This window comes from Patella vulgata, chromosome 5 (assembly GCF_932274485.2).
Source record: "Patella vulgata chromosome 5, xgPatVulg1.2, whole genome shotgun sequence".
NCBI classification, from domain to species: domain Eukaryota; kingdom Metazoa; phylum Mollusca; class Gastropoda; family Patellidae; genus Patella; species Patella vulgata.
In genome coordinates this window covers 32,690,173-32,712,562 of record NC_065883.2, presented here as the reverse complement: position 1 = coordinate 32,712,562, position 22,390 = coordinate 32,690,173, and the positions used below count along the sequence as shown (strand labels likewise).

At 32.2% G+C, this 22,390-nt stretch overlaps 1 protein-coding gene across 1 annotated transcript; it reads right to left on the bottom strand.

The window, feature by feature from the left end:
• Positions 1–671: 671 nt before the first annotated feature.
• On the bottom strand, positions 672–22,294 carry LOC126822772 (G patch domain-containing protein 8). The gene is made up of 7 exons (XM_050551817.2): positions 22,228–22,294; positions 20,359–20,531; positions 19,165–19,282; positions 10,136–10,200; positions 8,451–8,645; positions 6,971–7,044; positions 672–6,603 (listed from the first exon to the last, which is right to left on the bottom strand). The coding sequence occupies exons 3-7, from the start codon at positions 19,232–19,234 to the stop codon at positions 2,895–2,897; spliced, it is 4,113 nt and encodes a 1,370-aa protein (XP_050407774.2). The 5' UTR covers positions 19,235–19,282; positions 20,359–20,531; positions 22,228–22,294; the 3' UTR covers positions 672–2,894.
• Positions 22,295–22,390: the final 96 nt, after the last annotated feature.

Sequence of the window (22,390 nt, the reverse complement as noted above, 5' to 3'; positions counted from 1 at the left end):
AAGTAGGCTACCTGGAGTAGCAGTTTACGGAGACTGGTAGCATGGGTTTCTGCCTGATAGTGCCCATCTTTTCAAGGCACTGGCTGATCTCGACTGGGCCCTTTCTTAGGATGTTAGTGTGATGGCATTGAAACCCCCCGTACCCACGTCCTCTTGAATTTACACAAAGACGTGTTCTCGGTGAGCATGTCCCTTCAACAGAACTGTACTGACCCTAGCTTTATGAAAGCCATATCTTATACCAAACGGATGCAAAAATTGAATATCTAATGCAATTTGTGTCTATTTGGACAAAAAAAACCCCTACTGTATTAGTGTATAGAGTTAGGGCTCCTGTCGAGGGTTCTAGAACTGATATACTTGAATGTTAATGCTTCTTTTTTTAATGAGGGAGAGTGACTCAGGTATATAATGTACATGTATGGAAATAGATTACAAATAAACTCAGTTGGGTCAAGACAACCACTAGGAACAGAATTGAGGCTATGCAAAATCTTTAAGTTTTCACATGAAAAGTGACAACTGTGGCTTTGTTCTCTCCATCTAGACCTTTATATGGGCCATAAATACTTAAGTTAAAAGAAAAGAAGGAAGGAGTGCCAATTACTCAAAATACACTGGACTTTTATCCTTGTCTTTTGACAGTCTTTGATCATTCAATAACACAGATAAATTTTTTTTTTCTTTTTTTGTTTTATTGTATTTCAAAACATGAATATATTATGCTTTGTCTCAAATGCGATGGCATACACTCATACATTCCGCACACAACCATACCACATACGGTACATAAAATCATCAGACAACTTTATAACGATTGTATTACAACTAACAGAAGCCTAAGAATTATTACTGTACAATTTTTAAATCTTGACAATTTCAACCATTTATCCATGTATTCCCAAATGTTGACCATAAAAAATATGGAAAATGATAAATCACTTTAGTAAACCATATATACCTTAAGATTAAATGTGGGTTAAATATTTGTTAATGTGACTTATCGACATGACCGAGACAAGGGTTTTACCTGGTCAACATTCAGGAATAGGTGGTTTAAATTATTTTATGTCCATAACCGACAACACAAACAATATTTGGAAATATTAAGATTTTTTTTTACAGAAACAGAGTTTAATTGTCATTAAATAATATATTCAATATCAGGTCAAATGACTAGTTCATAATTATTATCATTTGTGTGCATATTAACAGTAAAAAGAACTAAAATAGTTTCCGATTTCACAGTTCAAGGGCTTGACCATTTATAAATTCCACAGTATTTATTTCTAATGTCCTAGAAATAAAAAAACAGAATTAAAATGTTTGATCTTTGTTCAGTGAGTAACATTTCCTGGACAACTTATACCACTTCCTAGTTTGGCTTTCATACCATTAGAATATTCTTTTAAAAGGGGAGACTACATGACTATCTTTTTATTTCCACCTAACACTTATTTTACTTTTTTGTTGTTAATCATGTTTCTTATATACTGGTGCTTTTAAATTACTCACTAAAAAAAAATCTTATTCTTAAAATTTAACACATAACCAAGTCCTTAAGTGAAAGGAGAACATTAAGTGTTAATATGGAAGTTATGAGGTCTGTATGGTAGTGGGAGGTGGTTCAGTTGTTGAGATTAAATCATTAATAATAGTACCAGTAATAGTAAGTAAACATAATGACCTCCGTTTAATGAAATCCCATCCCTGTTGCACAAGAACATATAACTGCAGAAGTTACAAAAACCAAGTCATTATAATGAACCTAACAGTACCAGAGGACAAACAGTTAAAATTTGATAAAACATGGCACAGTGTAAGCTATACTTTCTAACCCAATAATTACACAAATTACACAAATATCCCTTCTGGATCTTGATTTAATTTTTGGAAAACTCAAGTTAGCATTCTAAACAAATATGAGTGGTTTGGAAATCAATGACATTGGAAGCAAAAACTTCTATAAATAAAAAGAAAGAAAAGAAAAATAAATTCTGTTGTGTCATCTGGTTTAGCAACAATGGCATTGCTTCAAAATTAACAATAAAAGCAATAACAAAGAATTATATTATATCCATATTTACACTATGTGATTAAAAACAAATAAGTGCAATTAGTTGTTGAAATAAACTATTGCATACATTACATCACTCGAATTGAAGAACAGAGTGAAATAATTTGAACACATACTTTCTAGTTTTCAATATGTACAAAAAAAAAAGCATATTTATTTACATAGGTTTAAAATCAAACCACTGCAGGTCATAGAAATTGTTTAATGCCTGTGCACATAAATGTTTCAATCTCTTTGAACTATAATAGTTTCATCCTGATTGGCGTTGACTAATATTTACAAATAACTATAATTATAGATCTAGTTCATGATCATAATAACACATTCAACTGTATTCACAAGTTCACACTCATTCATCACCTGAAGTCTATTACTATAAAGCTAGATCTATTTTGTTCAAATATAAATCATTCCACTAATCACAGGCACAGAACAAGTGCAATGAGATCATGTCATATTGGCTCCGCAGTAATTGGCACATCAGTAGCAAATTCATGAGTGGAAAATAAATTAATCAGAAATCATCCCTTTCTACAAACACACTGATTTCATTTTAATAATAAATATTACATGTATCAATTCATTTACAAAGGTTGACATCAAAATGACATAAAATAAATTAAAAAAACGCCAACTAAAGTAGAGCTGGAGGACTACCTGCCTATATTTACTTGTGCATGGTTATGATCCCACAAGACATTAAAGTAAATTTTCAAATTAAATATATTCTCAAGTCAATTATATAAATTATCACATTTCATCATTCAAAAATCACATTTATATTTATTAAGCACTTTATGGTATTGTCTCATTACAATTACATAGGCCGATGTAATCGAGGAATCAAAATTACTTGACCTTGATGGTGAGCCATTGGAGAAATCATCTGTGGTAAATGTTGCAATCCTGGGAATCCATGTTGAGTCTGTAGGCCATGCAGGCTTTGAACTCCAGGGAGACCTGGAATCATACCACCTTGTAATCCATGAATACCCTGCAAGCCCTGTAAGCCCTGCAAGCCTTGCATTCCTGGATATCCTTGTAGACTAGAGAGACCTTGTTGTACAGCATGGTATCCTGGCATACCTGGTATTGCATGTACAGCACTTTGCATTGGCAGCTGAGACTGGCCTAATAACTGACTATGCATTGATTGTGATACCAAACCAGGTGCATGTCCACCTAAAGCTAAATGAGATGCTGATAACTGACTGATTAGAGATGGAGTGAGAGACGATCCAAGAGTTGTTTGTGGAAAGGCTATAACAGGGGCTCCTGCTTGAACTGGTAACCCTGCATTTGACAGAGAATGTGGTAGGATCAACTGTGGTTGTGCTGCTGCAATCAGCTGTCCTGAAGGTGTAATTGATAACTGTCCAGATGGTGAAAACGACAACTGACCTGAAGGAGAAAAAGATAACTGACCAGACAATTGTTGGGGTACTAGTATTGTCTGCTGTTGAAGTAATGGACTCTGTGCTGTGGGTATTGCTAATAAAGAACTTGATGCTTCATCATCAGCAGCGCTGGCTGCCAATTCAGCTTCTAATAATTGTTGTTCTTCTGTTTCCATCTTGTCTTCATCATCATCATCTTCCTCCTCTTCATCTGATACTTCTTCCCCTTTCTCCTGCTGTTCTTGTCTCCTTAACTTTTTAGCATGTTTTTGAGCCTGTTTTTGAAGTTTTCTGTACTGTTCAGCTTGTTCAGGTGGGATAAATATTGGCTGCATAACCTCAACTTCTGGTTTTTCTTCTTTTTTAGGAGGAGGAGGAGGTTGTGGTGAAGGAGATTTAGGTGGGGGTAATGGTGGTGGTGACGTCTTAGATTTGTTCATTAAATCAGGATCAGGCATGCGTGGACCAATGAAAGGAGGCATTCGATTACCTTGAAATGGGGGTCGACTGCTGTTCATGTGTGGTGGTGGCATCATCCTGTTGAAAGGTGGCATTGGACCCCTCATAGGAGGTCTCATCAGACCTCGTGGGCCCATCATGCCAGGCGGGGGCCCAGGGTGTCTTCCTTGGATTGGTGGTGGTCCTCTATAACCTTGCCTTGGACCGTGAGGTCCCATTTGACGTGGGTGTTGTGGTCCACCTCTCATTCCAGGAGGTGGACCCATCCCTGGCCCATACATTCTAGATGGTGGTCCATAACGATGTCCGAATGGTGGCCGACCATGCATCATTGGACCATCTAGGTAATTTGGATCATGGTAGTTTTGATCATGATGGTAGCTTGGGTCATGGGGAGGACCATTGAGTTTCTGTTCTGATCCACATTCAAGTTCTAAATTTTGTGGAGGTGGGGGAGGAGGAGGGGGTGCAAAAACCGCTTTTAAACTTCCAGTGACATTGGGGATGTGAGGTTCACTGTTTGGTTTTGACTCTCCTGCAGGAGGCAAGGGTATATCATCCATTATTTTTTTGTCTTTAGTTTTGTCATCATCTGCTGTAGGTAAAGGTATTTCTCCTGGATCTACGTCAACTGTTTTGTTTTTTGCTTCTGTTGTTTCATTCACTTTTGATATTGAGGAAATAGTTTCGGAAAGCGGTGATTTTAATATTTTGTTCCTCGAACTGCATCTTGATGGAGATCTGGAATACGGTTTTGACCAATCATATGAACGGCTTCTTGAGCGAGAATAGCTAGAACCTCTGCTGTAGGATGAACTTCTTCTCCTGGAATAAGATCTTCTAGACCTTCTTCTAGATCTAGATCGTGAGTGTGATCTAGATCGTGATCTAGAAGAGGACCTACTGTACCGTGAATCATAAGAATATGACCTTGATCTACTTCTAGACCTTGAACGACTTCTTGAATGGCTATATGACCGAGACCTAGAGTGATGTCTTGAGTGACTTCTAGTGTATCTATCAGAATCTGAAGAGTAGCTATACTCACTGGATTCTGATCTCCGACTTTTACGTCTTGATCTATTAGATTTTTGCGGAGTTTTCTTACTCCTTTTCTTATCAACAGTCTTTGATGTTTCATTATCTTCACTATCACTAGTATCCCATTTAGCTTTACTTTCATCTTCTTTCTTTGCCTCAAATAATCCTTCCATTTTACTCCAAGTATCTTCCGCTTTCAGTCCTGATTTTTCCAGATTTGGCGTCTTTCTTATTTTTGATGGTGTTAGGTCTTCACCTGAGCCACTTACTGTCCTTTTCCTTTGTGATCCTTTATTGGAACCTCCTGTGCTATCAGGAGTTTCACTTACACCCTTTTTCTTACTTTCCATTGGTGATCCAGTCTGCTTCGGAGTGGACCCTATACCTTTATTTTTACCGGGACTTTTTGCTGGGTGTGATGATTTAATCTCAGCAGAAACATCTTTTGGTTTTGTCACTGTTGAATCATGATTTTTTATTTCAGATTTATCGTTACTTTCAATTTGGTTATCTTCAGCAATCTTTGGTTCTGGAATAAGTACTGTTCTGTGGCGCTTCCTTTTCTTCGTACTGTTTCTCCTTCGACTTTCTTTACCATTTGTCTCAGATTCATTATCAGAGGATAATATCTTGCTGTTATGCTCTTTATTGCTTTTACTTTTCTTACTCCTGCTACGCTTTCTCTTGACAGGTGGTTCTTTCTTTGCCCCAATATTTTCAGCATTTCCAGCATTAACAATATTAGTTTCAGTTTTCTCTGTATGTCTGTGTTTTCGCTTTCGTTTCTTTGAGTGCTTACGTGGCTTTGCACCTTTGTCTCCTTCTACAGCTGGATTTTCATCATTATCAGCCATTTCTTCCAACTTCTTAGAGTGTTTCTTTGAATCTGGTTCTTCACAACGCGAAGATTGTTTATGCTTTTTCTTCTTCTTTTTCTTCTTGTGTTTCTTGAGCTTACTACTTGTGTCTTCCAACTTTTCATTCTTGTGTACCACGTTTTTCGACTTCCTTTTATGTTTCCTTTTTCTGGAGCGTTCTTTGGAAACTACCACTTCTTTTATTTCTTCTAACAGATTGGCCGTTTCTTCCTGAATGTCCTTCTCGGTTTCTATATTGTTTATCTCATTCTGCAGCTTTGGTACATTCAGTTCGGTATCACCCATTTTTTTATCTTCTGAACAACTTTTGGAAGAGACGGCTTCTTCTACTTCTTTACTTTCAGGGCTCTTATTATCAACATGAACATTATTGGATTTTAACAACATACTAAAATCAAATGATAAAGGATTACAACTATAATTTATAATGGGTTCTACTTTGGTATGTTTTATCATGGCTGCAGGCCAATCTAATTCTTTAGTTTCTTCCTTATTCATCACTTTCACAAAGTCAAACATTTTTTTGCTTCCCACAATTTTATCACTTGTGTTATCATTTGAGGTTTCTTCCTGATTACCTAATATTTGGCCATTAAGTACTACTGTAAGATCTTTCTTTCCTTTGGCATCTTCTTCAGATACAAAAGCTGCCACAATCGGAACAACACTGGTTGTAGCTTTCTTTGTAAAGCTGAAGGATACACTCTCCCTTCCGCCATCACAATCTTTACCATCATCTTTCGGTAAAAGTCTGAAATAAACAAAAAAATAATTAAAAAACATTCAAACATTGTTTAATTTCTGAAAAATTTGCTAAGTTATTGTTGCAAAATAGAGAATAGTCTAAGGCAATACCTGTGGCTATGGTAGAGCTGACCGTGCCTATTTTTGGAGCCAAAATCGATGACTCTAAACTTTCCCCACATATACATGCATTCCAAATTCTATAAATCTGTTTTCTGCAGAAACAGTCAGAATAGTTATGGATATTTATTATGGATATTATACATTTTTGTTCTGCCAGGAAGTAAACTCCCCTTGAAGACACAATCTTTGCTTGCAGGTGATAAAAGTTAAACCAGCTTAGCAGTGTTGTAGAAATGCCATATAATACCTACTGTTTAATTTCAGAGCTAGTTTTAACTTTTGGTTTTATAACAAACGGTGTCTTTACAACTCCAGTTCTTAAATTCTGAAATATGAAAATAGAATTTTGTTCAAATTTTTTGAAAATGAAGCAACTGAAACACTGTAAATTTTAGATTGGACAAGATAACATTTCAACCTTCATCCAAAGAATGCTAGTTTAGAACCAAACTTAAAGTGACCACACGAAAATAATATCCATATTAAAATACCACTATTCAGCAATGTTTTGATAAAGACATATTCTCTGGAACAAAACGATATGTTGCTAAATAATAAAACATACAGCAGCTAGGAATCCAAGAAGTCCATAAAGGTCATGACACTTAGAATAAATTAGATGAAATTTAGCCATTGGACATAAATCATTGAAAATCAACAGACTTTGTCTCGTGAACATAAACATTAGACATAATTTTTCAAGCCAATTGGATTTTTCAAAGTTTACCAGGGCCATGAATCTTCGAGTAATTAATGGAAAACACTGAAAGTCAATGAGTCTTTGTTTGAATTTTAACATTACATACCATTTGAATGATAACTTTAGGAAGAGGAAATGGACAAACTGACAAACTGGGGCAACAACAAATTTGAGCACAAGAAAAGTTGTTGGAATGTTAGGTTTATTGGATGGTATTACTGATGAGTAAATTCTTTGGAAATAGCTGACATGTTAAATAATCGAACTTATTTTGTACATGTATTTAAAAACCCAAAGGTACATGTATGCTTTCACATATTTATGTTATAACTAATCTTATGGGGTATTAGGGGGCTTTTTTTAAAAAAAAATTAACCTGATTTCAACTGGTCTATATAGGTCATCTGTCAAAGTACCACCCTAGCCCGGAGGCTCAGTGAATGTAAACTTGCTAAATTCACCATTGTTCTTTGTGACCCTGGAGGTCAAAAGGTCAAACTTTCCATTTTTGCACTAGGAGTAGGAAGATTTAAAGTAACAAATGTCAGCGTAAAATATAAAAACTAAAGCGAAACCTGTTCTAATTAATAATAGAAACATCTAAAATTTATCTTTAGGTGGTCTTAGCACCGTACGTTTACTTTGGAACTTGGAATGTTGAAAACACTTCGCAACCTGTTTCAATACTACGAAAAAACTGTCAAATCGAAATCTTAAGCCGACGTGTATTACATTGAATCTTCCTAGTACAAAAATGCAAAACTTGACTTTCTGACCTCCAGGGTCACAAAGAACAAAGGTGAATTTAGCAAGTTTACATTTTTATTGAAAGAGTGATTAGTTTTGATCATTTTCAGCATGTTTTTCCTGATACAAGAATGACTGCATATTTACTACCCCCACCCCGGCACTGAGCTTTCAGACTACACAAGATGGAGAAATGAAATGTCAAGAAAGAATAAATGTGAATAAATCGGTTAACCGATTATAGTTGGGTTTTTAATGACCAATTAACCTTTTAAAATTTATACCTTTGATAGGGTGGTATTTTCTTTACTTTGCCCTTCCTTCTTGGTGTCATCACTTGGGGGTAGTGGGATGGAATCTGTATCTGTTGGTGGTGGCAAAGGGATTGATTCAGCATCTGGTAAGTTGGTAAGATTTGTTGTTGGTGGTTGTGGTGGTAGCGGAATATCACCTGCATTGTTGCTAATATTTACCACTTCCTTTAAAAGTTAAAACATTTTATTATTTGCTACACACCGATCGATCATATACATGTAGTAGAGTTCACATGGACAAAAAAACATCTATCAAAATGTTCGGCATTCCATCAACATTGTAAAAACAGAAAGTCAATTTACAAATGAACTCGACAAACTTAACCTGAAAGATTAATTAAATAATTTTGCAAGACAAAACGAGAAAGGGTAGTAGCTATGATTACCCTCTTGGGCAATGTTGGTTATTTACATGTATGCACATTTCTCAATTCAATATTCTGCAAAATGATTTTTTTCTCCCCATGTTATACACAAAAAACATTGAAAGTAGAATCAATATATGTGCCCTGTTCCAGCAGCATCTATAATTTTCCCTGAATCTGGATTACAGAAACAAGGGCTCGACGATAAAGATTGCCTGATTGCCAGGACAACCAAAATCAAGGCAAGTGATTTTGATGTCAGTTGCCCAACTGGACAGGCAGAATTTATAGCTGTTATTGTTATAATCTGATTAAAAAACAGATCTATATTTCGGTTCTTTTTTTTTATACTTCCGACTGCCTACACTACATAAAGATCTGACCGGTTGTAGTGGAAGGTCGCATCAGATATCATACAAGCGGCTTTTGGCCCAATGACATCAGACATTTGATTAACCACTCAGCGTTGATGCTTCTAGTGGGTTACCCACAGTTCCGTGCACCTCACGTCAAAAACTCGCTGTAACCGACCGTTTCATTGGCCAATCCTTCACAACGAGGGTTATATAACAACTCTTCCAGATCCTAGTGTAGTAAAGACAAGTAAAACGAAATTTTAAGAGTCAAATGAATAGAACTGATTATCCTTAAGGACTATTCAATATGTGACCCCTCAAAAAAGGACAAAATAATTTCAGATAATCGTCCTGCATGGAAATTTTTGAATATAACATTGGGACAACTAAACTTTGTTATGAGCAAGTGAGCAGGGTGGATATGTTTTCCTTAAAATGTCAATTGGTAAAAGTAAATTAATGAAATAGAGCAGTTAATTATCCTTTCAATGGCAGTATACGGTGAAAATAGACATAATAGGCTTTTTCCTTAGTTAAATGAACAATCACACAGCAAGTTTCAAATAATGCTGACCTGTGTGACAAAGGTTTGATGACAAGAAGAGCTATGGAAAGCACATCAACTAGATGTACAACTAGTTTTAAAAATCTTCAAAGACGGACTGTCAGACAACGAACCATACGCCCATAGCAACTAAGCCATCAATGGGGTTTAATGTCTTCTCAACACAATATTTCGGGCCTTGTGAGACAGACATATATTATTCTTAATTTCTATGGCTACATATGCACTGCAAGGTTCGACCTACATGTGCACCAGTATTTTTATTAAAATAATTTTTTTAGAACGTATCAAAATAAATGTATCAAAAATAAATCTTAGAAATAATGTTCCAATACTGTACGGGGAATGCAAATATTAGACATTTTTTACCTTTTTATTAAAATCTCCTTTCCCTACTTGATCAATGGAGTCACCGGAGGCTTGTGAATTATGACCTGAAATTAGAAATAGATGTAAAATATTCTGATAGACTAGAACTGAGTGATAGTAAACATTTTATACATGAACGAATCTTGATGTTAATGAACAAAAAAATAAACCCCATAACAATGTAGATGTTAATAATTCAAATAATAAAACAAACAAAGATTACACAGAATAATAATAGTTGATATGTCAGACAGGGTGTATATACCTTTTGTTGGTAGTAGTTCATGTCAGAAATATATACCAAAGTACATTCTACAATACACTATATGACACTCAAGACAACACTACCTACTGATTTCACAAGGAATTAGACAATTCATCTTGAAACTGGTAATTCATTGACCCTTATAAAAAAGTGAATAACATTTACTTATTAAAACAAATATGGATTTTTAACATGGACCAGTTTACTTATCAGAATTTCATTTCAAAGAATGTCATTCTATGTGCATACTTACAAATTAAAATAGCCAAGAGTGAATTATGAAATTCCTTGTCAAGTAATTGTTCATAGGATTATTTATCTAAAGGGAGTTTATACCATTACCACTACCGGGTATGTTACCATTCTACCCAACTAAAAGCTCATGTTTTTCCAATATTCTATCCCCAACATGCCAGTTTTTAAGCTTTTTTCTTATATTTGATTAATTTATAAAAAGGAATCGGTAGAGTTCAGAAGAGCAAAGTGATTTGTAATTATGTCTTATTTGAAACTTCTTAACTTTAACTTTAAGAGCTCATATACAGATATGGCAAACTTTAAAAAAGAACTAAATTGAAAAACATATAATAATTAAAGAGGTAAAATATATTTGAAAACGTTAAGAAAAACAAGACAAGGAAATGAAAAACATTGTGACAAGTGTTTCCTAAATAAAAATTAGTCATCGAAATTATTAAAACTGGCTTTATACCTTAATTAGAAATTTCTTTTAACTTTAAACAGAAGAGATGAGAGAAGCAAAAAAAAAAAAAATTAGATATATATTCTTTTAAAATTTTGTTGTTAAATATCTATTTGCATGAAATTGGGAATTTTTGTTATTACAGATAAGTAAATGGGTTTACATTTCAAGGCAAACATTATATGCGAAAGATATATTAATTATATATTTACGAGTAATAAAAAATCAAAATATTTCAAAAATCGGTACAATTAATGTTTTCTCAAATTATTGAAGTGCAATGAAACACAAATAAAAAACACAAAAAAAAACCATCTACCATGCATCTATATGTAGTATTAACAAGATCGATTATGAAACAAGACAATTTCATCACACACAGATATACATACAACAGCCTAAAAACAAAGCTGTCTGGTCATATTTAATATCAACATCATATGTAAAAGTTTGACCGCTTTAAAGATGAAATCTGAAATTGTCTACATAAAGATTGAAATTAACTCACATCCCTCTTAAATAACATGTCTCTGTAATATGACAAATTGTAGAGTAAGATTTGAAATCATAAGTAAAAATAAAAATAAGACAAACACTAAATTAGTGTTAAAATGAGACCAACACAAAAATGTATAAAATGTGATTGTGATTGCAGAGTTACTAGTGATGGAATACATCGGTTTCTAAGCTAATACCTAACTAAATTTTGGTCATTAGTAATTTATTAGTTGCTAGTGAATCCACTTAAATAAGCAGATACAAATATGTGATAAAACAACAATTACTTTTTGGAAAAATATTTTCAAATACAAAATCTATCTATTAGTTTAGTATCGACATTATTTAAACTCCAACTTAATGTAAAATTGATGAACTTTGAACCCACACAGATCAACCCTACAAATATATTGTTAATAAAGCCATTGAAGGACATACATAGAATTTTACATTACATAAAATATGAAGAACCGACAGTAATATATATCAAAGGATATTTTTTAAAGAAATATTATCTTACTTAATGTACAAATATAACTGCTTTTAAAATACAAAATAGCAATGTTCATGCCAATACTTTACCACTGTATATTTACAATAAAAGAAAGGAAAATGACAATAACATAATAAAACAAACTAAAAGTTATTGTTTTGCTTTATAGGAATAGGATGCACTCAACTGGCATGCAATATGTGAAAACCACTATGGATTGATTAGATTTGAAATATTAATAATAATATTGTGATGTTGGTGAGTAGTTATGTTAATTAACAAGGAAAATTATATATCTATGCTAGTATCCTTGTATAAAATACATGTACATGCAAAAATATATCATCTTAATTATTACATTAAGAAACAATTATAACGATTATAATGCATATCATAATGTATTGTTAGAACAGGAACAGTTTAAAACTCAGGGAAATTAAATATGGGTGTTTGTTTTTAAAAAATGATCAAGTTCCTGTTTCTACAAACAAGACAATTACATGTACATTATAAATTATGTTTTAAAAATAAAGAGATCCTCGCCCTATTTCTCCACAAGTTGTTTGCTTTGTGTTATGTTCAAATGGTGCAATTCTATTCCATGTGATCTTCTATCCAAAAAATTGAATACAAATGAGACAAAGGGTTCTTTTTGACAATCAACTCTAAATTTTTATTTACCTTCCTTTCTACTTAAACTTTCAGTTAAAGATGCATTATGTAAGATTTAGATAAAGAGCTGTCCGTTCTTGATATATTAAAAAATAGATAATAAAAAAAATAATGAAAATATTGAAAATTTCGTTCAAATTACTTTTTTCTGGGTGTAGTTATAACTGTTTGAAGACATAGCATAGATCGTTTATAATCGTAGTAATGGTACTTGTCAACCGATACTGTCTCAATTATCCATTTTATTGTTATACATGTATTTTTAAATCTCGCGAGTGTTCAAATGCATTTAATATCTCAGCCATCTGATAGCCCAGCGAATTGATTAGGCTTGTCATGTGAATAAATGTCTAAATAATAATTTGAAGCCAAAAGAAAGAGGCAGATTTAGCTCTTATATAATGCATCTTTAAAGGGCTACAAGTTGATAAGAAATTCTGTTTCCCATGGCAAAGAATTTATAGACAATTGAAAGAATAATATCATTTTGTACCATTGTCAAATATTGAGAAGCTGCATCATGATTTAGATAACTAGTAATTTCAATGTTAATTAAGCAAGCAGACTTTTTGGGTATTTTACTTTAGCATTTTATAATCAGTTATGTAGTAATGCTTCTTGAGAGGAGCTACAAATATGGTCATGAGATGTTCACTGTTTTAGACAACTCTCTGTAAACCTGATTTTTTTTAAAAATAAATTTTCACATGGAAATATCTTGATAACCAATATAATTTATAAAAGCTCAAATTTGGCAGTTGGGCTGCTATCTGGTTATGACACTTTCAGTTCATAATATAGACACAGTATAACAATTAAATTATGAAATACAAAAAATGCATGAAAAGATAGCCTAAATAGTTTAAATTGAAACATTATTTCACATTAAATTATAGCATGCATGTAAAACTGATATTATTGTGATAATATTAAATAGACGCCAACAGCTGTTTCTGTAAAAATGTAGCTAATTATTAATAAAATGATTTTGTACTATTACTTAATCTACTTATGTCAATGACTCACTTTGAGAATTGATTTTTATAAAGCCATCAAATTTGCATATTCAAATTCAACCAAAGACTACAGTATTGCCAGATGAAAATATGAAATGTGAATGGCTAAATATGACTTTAAACTGAGGTTACCTTGTTTATTTTATATTTTTGAAAAAATAGAAGAAATTTAATAGTACTGGCAAACCTGAACAACCTTTAAATGAAAACAACATTAAGAAGGTACGTGTCTCAATCACAATTCAGTCCAGATTTTCAAGTATCAGAACACTCTAAACAGGTGTCAACAAGCATATGGCATTGTGTTAATAATATCCGGAAATTAGGAAGGGTAGTGTCCTAACTTCTCAAAATACATGTAGGTTATACATGAAGTTGATGGAAAGAGGGTAAGTAAGGATAATTTAAACTAAGAAAGGAAAGATTAATCCACAACCAATCTGACTACTATAATAACAAATAATTTCAAAACCATTACCAATAGTCTATATTTTGTCAAATGCCCTGAAAAAATCTTAAACTAAACACAACAACAGCTCAGAAAATAAAAACATGAATCGAGCTAGCAAAAGAAACCTGATAGCATAGTCCTTCCTATTAAGCTTGATCGGTACATTTTAAAGCATATTTATGTACGGTATGTATATATTATTGTTTTAAAGTCACTCTTGAAACAAGAGGGTGCCACCAAACATTTGAACCCCATTATATCAACTTACAACTGCACTGCACCTACTATCATCATAACAAAATACATCAATGTATATAAACATTAATATGATAAGGAAATTACTGAGGCCAAAAAATATAAAAAAATTACAGCATGCTAACTACCAGTTTATTATATTAGATGATAATTTATATATATTTTATATGAACTGTAAGATATTGGCAAGATATATGTTGAATTTGTTTACTTATATTAGGGGATGAAAGAAACCTTACAGGTTTTATTATATTTCATCTGTTTGTATAGATATATCTGATACTAAAACAGAGTTGTGCAAGGTTTTCTATTGCATAGGTAAGCTTACTGACAGTCTGACCGTAATATAATCATAGAAGCATTCTGGTTCAGACTAAAATATGGCAATTGCGGTGGTACTACTAGTAGCCTATCTGGCTAAAATTGGGCAATTGCAGTAGTACTACTAGTAGCCCATCAGTCAAAATTATAACTGTGTTGTGGAGGAGGAAATATGTGTCTGTGAGAAGCTCATCCAACTAACAACTTTTGTCAAACTCGTTGAAAACTGTTAGGTGTTTTCTTTCAAACATCCAACCCCAAAGTAAATTTTATAATATCAAGCTTTCATGAAATAGGTGCTGCTACTTTCTATTTCTATATGATATTGACTGATGATGAATGCAAACACACCAACCATAAACATGACATGTAAAATAACCAATAGGTAATGTACATGTAAATATACATGTCATTAGTTTTTAAGCCAACAGACACCATTTTCAGTTAATAAATTTTATATATTTCTATCAAAATGTGATTTATAATATATCTCGAATATAATGATAAATTATTGATAAATAACTAGGATTATATAATAACTGTATATCATTCATAGATATTACAAACATACAAACAAGTTAATATCAAAATATTCCTAATAAGAAATAGATTAATAACTGGTATAGGATAGAGGGCTAATTTCATGCAGAGGAATGCCATTAGTAAACAACAGACTAATTTCTAACAGATGATTTTTAAAACAATTAAACAAAAAAGCAAATACATAAAATCCCACTTCGGTGTGAAAAGATGTTAAATGCTATGTGAGAAGCAGTAAAAATAAAGGGGGATGTATCTAACAAAATTCATTGTTTTACGAATGCCACAAACCGCTTTAGAGAATTTTTTTTAATCCAGATTTTTTCTTATGAACTAAGTTCTATATTGTATTTATTAAAGAAAGAAGAGAGAGATAGACTATACAGAACGATCAATTCTTTTGACTTTTACATCAACTGAAATTATGGTTAAAGACAACACCCATAAGAAAACATTCCTCAATAGCTACTTGCACGTATAGGCTTTTGTCTAGATATAATAAATAATGTAATTAATATTTGGGACTAGCTGTGAAGCTGTGCAGCGAAACTAGAGCTAAAACAATCTGCATGGCCAAAATGATGCAAGTTAGTGGCAAGAGCTTTACAAAATAGGTAGGAAAGGGTTAAAATGTTTTTCTCTCTCCAACATTAACAATATAAACAATACAAGTCCATAAACCTGATAGTTAGAGGGTTTCACTGCAGCTACAACTGTCCAACCTGCTGTATGAGGGAAATAATAGAAGCAAACAATATGAGCCGAGTGAAACAATACCAACTTTATCTGTATGTTAGAAATGCTATTTTCATACCTTTTTAGTTTTTAGTTTTAATTCTCTCTGCACGAGAAAGACAGAATATGACACACTGCAGAAAATTTCAACCTCATTGAACAGGCAATGAGATATATATTATGTAGCGATCACCGACATTTTAGCAGTAAACATGATTCAACAGTGAAATTACCTTTGATATTCCTTAAATATCATTTTTCAGAGTTTGACATTACTCAATGAAAATTTTTAAACATTAAAATGGTTACTTTCAATATTTTAACAAAAATCACTGATAGTATCTCAAAATACACTGATCAAATAAATCTAAATATGATCAGATATATTTCCATATTCTAATTTCCAAATTCTTACATCTCATGAAAGATTTAATGATATTTATGTAATATACAATACAGGGTATTTTCATAAACCATGTTTAAATGCTTTTGGTTTGAAATGTTCTGCAGCAAATGCAACACTGATCAGCACCTCAACACTTTCTTGAACACATAATGGAAAATATTTTGAATACATTTTCCCTTTTTAAAGCATTTTATGATCAAAACTAACTGGCAATGATGCAATGAATGAATTGAAAATAAGTACTAAATAAAAACACTGAAAGAAAACAAAAACATGAATTTAAGGGAATCATAGGGACAATTTCAAAACATACCTTATGCTTCAACACACAACTTCATATTTTATTTAGAAGTTAGATATGTACATTAAATTTTTAGTTGGTCAAATGGTATATTTTAAAATTGTCAATAAATTCTATAGATACTCATTCAATCCTCATTACTATAGAATGTACCAAAAAGATGTTTGACCTATTATATAAACTTGTCTAAATATTTTAAAATATAAACAATTATTTTAATAATTTCATAACAAATATTCATGTATGTATGGTATACAAGTAAATACATGAACAGTTTTAATGCAAAGAGAATAAAAAGAGTATCTATGAAGTTTTAATGTACAGTAACAAGTTTGCTTGATGTTTTATCAATAAACACAACATGCATCCATTCTCCCAATTCCCATGCAAGCAGAACTATACAACTACATATAATGTATTCCTATTATTAACTGATGTGAAAATCTACAGAAAGACTTGAAAAGATGATAATTCATAATTGAATAGATGAAAATCCTATTTTATCTTAACCAAAAAATCAGTAATGTTGATATAATCAAATGAAAGTTTGATATCTGTGACTGATAGTGAACTTTCTGTCAATAAAACCTAACAGTTTAATAATTTGGAAAAAAATATTACATAGTATTACCGATTTAACCATTACTCCTTCAATATTACTACATATTACTCATACCTGTTCAACTTATATTTTCTACTTTATCTGGGTTAGGAGTAGTTCTAATTATTTATATTTGTTAATAAGTAAAAGAATGAATTAATTACAAGATGTATGCTAAATATTACCCAAAGAAGGTAAAAATGAAAGCATTTAATGAGTATACATGTACCTTTAAACAGAACTGCCCCAAAACTTACGAAACTTTCTGGAACGGGCATCTGATTCATTTTTTGCTTTTTTAAGACATATATAATTACCGGGACCTTATTAAATGCACTGCTAATATATTCAGGGCACACACATTGCACCGTACAAAACAACAATACTTTACCTGAGGTATGAGTGAATCCAATTCAATACCTTTAATATACAAGAATCACATGTTATACCTTTATTGCAGTAAATCAGTTATCACTTCAAATCCGTAATTAGCTTTCAAAATCAAAACGATAAAATACATGACAAACAGCCATTAATCTAATATTGAAAATTACTTACAGTTTAACAGCCTAAATCTAAAGATGGGTATATTTGATGTCATTGATTATAAGTATTTAATTATTTACAGGTATAACTCATTATTTCAAATAATTGTCTATAATTGCCACTTACTGTTATACATACTTCAATTCACTTCAAGATATTATCTTTAAATTAATGTCATGTACATGTATATTGTGTTAATTGCTTTATATTCTGTAAGATTTTGTAATCAAAATTATAAAATCCACTTTGTTTCATTATTTTAATTAGGTGCTTTTAAAAGAATATGACTTTCAACTTGTGTTTCTTGGAATTCAAGATTAAATAAACAGGATCAGTAATAATGGAGAATAGTAAAATTAATTTGTTCATTTGGCAAGTAATACAGTAATCAATATAAACAAATAATTTTTAATCCTAAGTACATGTACGTGTATATCTTACAACTTTGTGTGTCACAAATGCAAACAAAATCTATCAAAAATATTAAGTTATTATATATTTCCAGTGAAAATGTATAACATTGGCTCAATCCAAGGTAATGCATTTTAATATAGATGTACTGTATTACTTAAATAAACAAATGAATTTATGGAGAGGGTTTTAAGTAAAGATAGGAATGATTGATCTAGTATCCTGTAAAAACAATAATCAGTGCGAACTGTAGAGCAGAACGTGCAGCCGAAAATGTAAAGAATAAAATTAACAGAACAAACTAGCAAACTTGTTACAAATCCATTAACATGATTTATATATAACATATAACAAACAATACAAGCCGTATCTTTATAAAATACAAATAAGTTTCCAACAATATACTTTAACCAATTCTACAATTTTGATTTTACAAAAATCATTGCACGAGGACATCTTGAATAATTCATTTCTACAATAATTCAAAATAGTTTTCAAAAATGCTAGACTGATCTCAAAAATATATGGTTTTTACATTATGTTGAAAACTTATTTTTTGTCAATACAGACATTGCCATTTTCATCATTGCCAGTTAATTTTAAAACACAAGACATAAAGGAATCAAACATTGGCCATTTAATCTCATTGTATATAAATGATCTCTAAATACAGACTTACATGTATATACAAATCAATTGGGGAAATAAATTATGTATTTAAATCCAGTTTATGGCAGTTAAAATTGTTGTTGAAAGTATCGCAACCGGAAAGAGGAGGTAAAAATTCTCAGTTTTGAGAGTAGTATGAAGCTTACCTCCATCCACCCCTTTTCCAGGTTTAGGGGAAGTAGGTTTACTGGTTTGAATTTGGACTACCGACTTCATTATGGCATTGATACCTAAGTATAACAATTGGGTGTCAAGATCCTTTCTCTGAAAACACAATATTAAAGAAACACTCAAGATTTTACAAATGTTATTCATCCTCTAACTCTAAAGCAAAAGGGTGTCCCTCGATAATTTTTCTCGAATTTGAATCTACCCTCAAACATTATGCAGATAGAAGGGTTAATTCAGTAAGTAGGAGACATTTTTTCCCATTATGATTAAGGACTGGCTAATCATCCGGTGGTGAGGCCAACTTCAGGGCAATTCACTTAACACTCTAAGGTTTGAACTTTCTTTAGTACTTTATGGTTTGCTTCAATCAAGTTAGATATCGTCGATCTAGTGAGGTAACAGACATGTATCAATTAGTCACAGCTTTATCTATCCAGTAGGCTAATTAATTTTAACATCTGAAGTCATGAGATAAAATTTCAGATCTCCACATTGAAGTGTTGTTGTAGCACCTGAGAATTTGCAGGTCCGAAGATGAGAAAAGCCTTGACGGGGGATCTTACTGGGCCTGCCTCAGAAAATTTGGAACAAGGGAACATGGTACAGTAGATGACATTTCCGACTATCTCGAGCAACGCCAACATCCATGTGTAAAACACCAAAACCAATGTCCAATATGAAAGACATGAAACCTGCAGCAGTAGACAACTAGGACAAACAATATTTTTCTTTACAATGACTAGCCCATTTAGAGCTTCTACAAATTTTGGCAAAATTGTTGTATCTTGGAATGAATTGAAATGTAATGTTTTGAGACTAACATGCCATTCCACCAACTCTTCATCTAATTCCAACTGTCTGTTGTCAATTTGCAAACAGGAGGTCCTCAACTTTCCTTCCCATATAAAGGCAACACTCGAAAACTGAGAACTGGACTTGAAAATCTCCAGGCTCTTTGAAATTCGGTAGATCTGGGTTTCCCACCACAAGGTCAAACATCATACTCATACACCAGAAGATTATTGGCCAGAGTAAACCATAAGTTATAGCGATAAGTTAAAGTACCGGTAATGGACTATTTTAGTCTACAGTATCATGTGTTACACAAAGAGTTTATTTGTTCAAATCCCCTAGGTTATTATTATGAAATCCCTCACTAATTTAATTACCTGTTATCAAAGATTTATTGAAATATAAAATATTTCATCACCATTCTTCGATCTGGTATTATCAGTCTTTTTAAATAATACGACTTATGAATTTAGTATCTCAGACTATCTGTTACAAGAAGTAATCAAGTGAACATCAAATTGTATTCAGAAGCTCAACAGAAATCAATTCTCTGAAAAATACAAAGAAAAAAGACTTTTAATGTCGGTATACAGTTGAAACATTCACTGCTATCAAGATAATTGTAGAATATTTATCTAAATTTAACAATTAGCCTAGTCACTAAAAGCAAAGCATGCACTTTCTCCTGTTAGTAAACATTTAACACATTCCTCGATCGGTTTGGAAGCTTTTAAAATGTGCCTTATTTTATCTAAAGAATTAAGATTGTTATTTTTTTTTAAACCAACATCCATGACTGAAAGTGAACTTGGAATCATGAAAATCAAATACTCTATAGTCTAATTCTTAATTAATAGACAATTGTGTGCTATCGTAACCAATGTGTGGGTGGCCAACACTAAAAACAGCTCAAGACGTAAATTCATACCACATAAACTGAAATCAATTGACATACAAAAAAGTAACCTACATGTAGTACTACAATATAAGTTACCTTTAGCAGTTATAAAGTCGTAATAAAAATATACATTGTAAACTATCTGTTCATTTGGTCTACTCCTCTGTGTGTTACTGTTAACTACCATCGATATCGGTCAATTACGAAACCTATCATACTGGATGATCCAGATTCTTAAAAACGCCACAATCATATTTTAATAGTATTAATACACAAGCTTGGTGTTTCAATGATAGGAAACCGATGGTGAGGCCAAGATGATTAATAAATCTTTCTTGAAATTATTGCATGGTACATGTTCAGCCTACAATGTACTTCAAAATATGACAAGTGCCATGTACATGTACATGTAGCTGTGCAGGTTTTTTTAAATATTGAATTATATGCTTTGCAAAGCTTTGAAGTTATTTGATTGAACACAAACTGCAGTTTCATGTGATTCTTAGTTTCCGGAAAACAGCTGTAAGCTTATTTATCAAAGCCTCTGGGTATAACTGGGTATAGAAATTTTGATGTGGCCTACTTTACTAACTTTAGAGTAACGAAAAGGTAATAATGCATATAATAAGTTACGATATTGCACCTCATGTATTATTACATATATTATAAGCTCTTATATATGTCATATATAAATAACTTAAACTTGACACAGGTGTTTTAATTCTGAACAATAAATTAATAATGTATTCTTTACTTAGCTCATTTACTGCTGTTAGAATTACATTTGTGGTCAAAATTTATGGTTGCATACATACATGTACATTAAAAAATAATTATATAAATTCATTTATTTCATCAATAAGTACATATAGATCAATAAGGACCCAGCATAATCTATAGGTCTATCTAAAATGGGTATCTTATAGTTATGTTTTAACTGTCCATCTGCTGACCTATTTTAAAAAGAAATATCCAAATTGCCCCAACCATGCAATGAGCAGAATCATTTCTTTCCATAAAGATTATTTTGCGTGCCTAAATCAGAATATCTAACTTAATTTTTTTTTTTTTAAAAACACAATAAACCAACTACGTTTTAACATTAATGTTACTTCGTTGCACATCTTCGTCGTTTACCAAGAACAGAACCGTTCGCCGTTGTAGAAATATTGTTATTGAGTCAACCAGTCATTTTGTACGACCCTCATCCTGGCAACATTCGTCCCTATCCGACATTAAATACAAATAAATAACACACTAAGATTCCCTAAATAGCATCAAAAGGGTTGTAAGGTTGTGGTTGCCTGTAAAATTATAGAAATATTACCCAGTGTGGAGTTTAATTTACCTAAATGTAGTATTTATCCGAATCGATCTGCAACAGCCATTCTTCCGACGCCATGTTTTAGTTAGGCTCAGACTAGTTGAGAAATACTTCGCACTGATTGGATTATTATTGCATAGTCGGGAATTTCCGTTTTTTGTCGGAATTTTCCGGAGAAAAGCTGGTA

Excerpts from the sequence above, each read along its gene's own strand:
- LOC126822772 (XM_050551817.2), bottom strand. The coding sequence starts at position 19,234 with ATGAAGTCGGTAGTCCAAATTCAAACCAGTAAACCTACTTCCCCTAAA. Across the intron at positions 10,201-19,164 it reads TGGAAAAGGGGTGGATGGAG|GTCATAATTCACAAGCCTCC; the intron begins GTAAGCTTCATA and ends TTCTAATTTCAG. Across the intron at positions 7,045-8,450 it reads AAAATACCACCCTATCAAAG|AATTTAAGAACTGGAGTTGT; the intron begins GTATAAATTTTA and ends TTCATATTTCAG.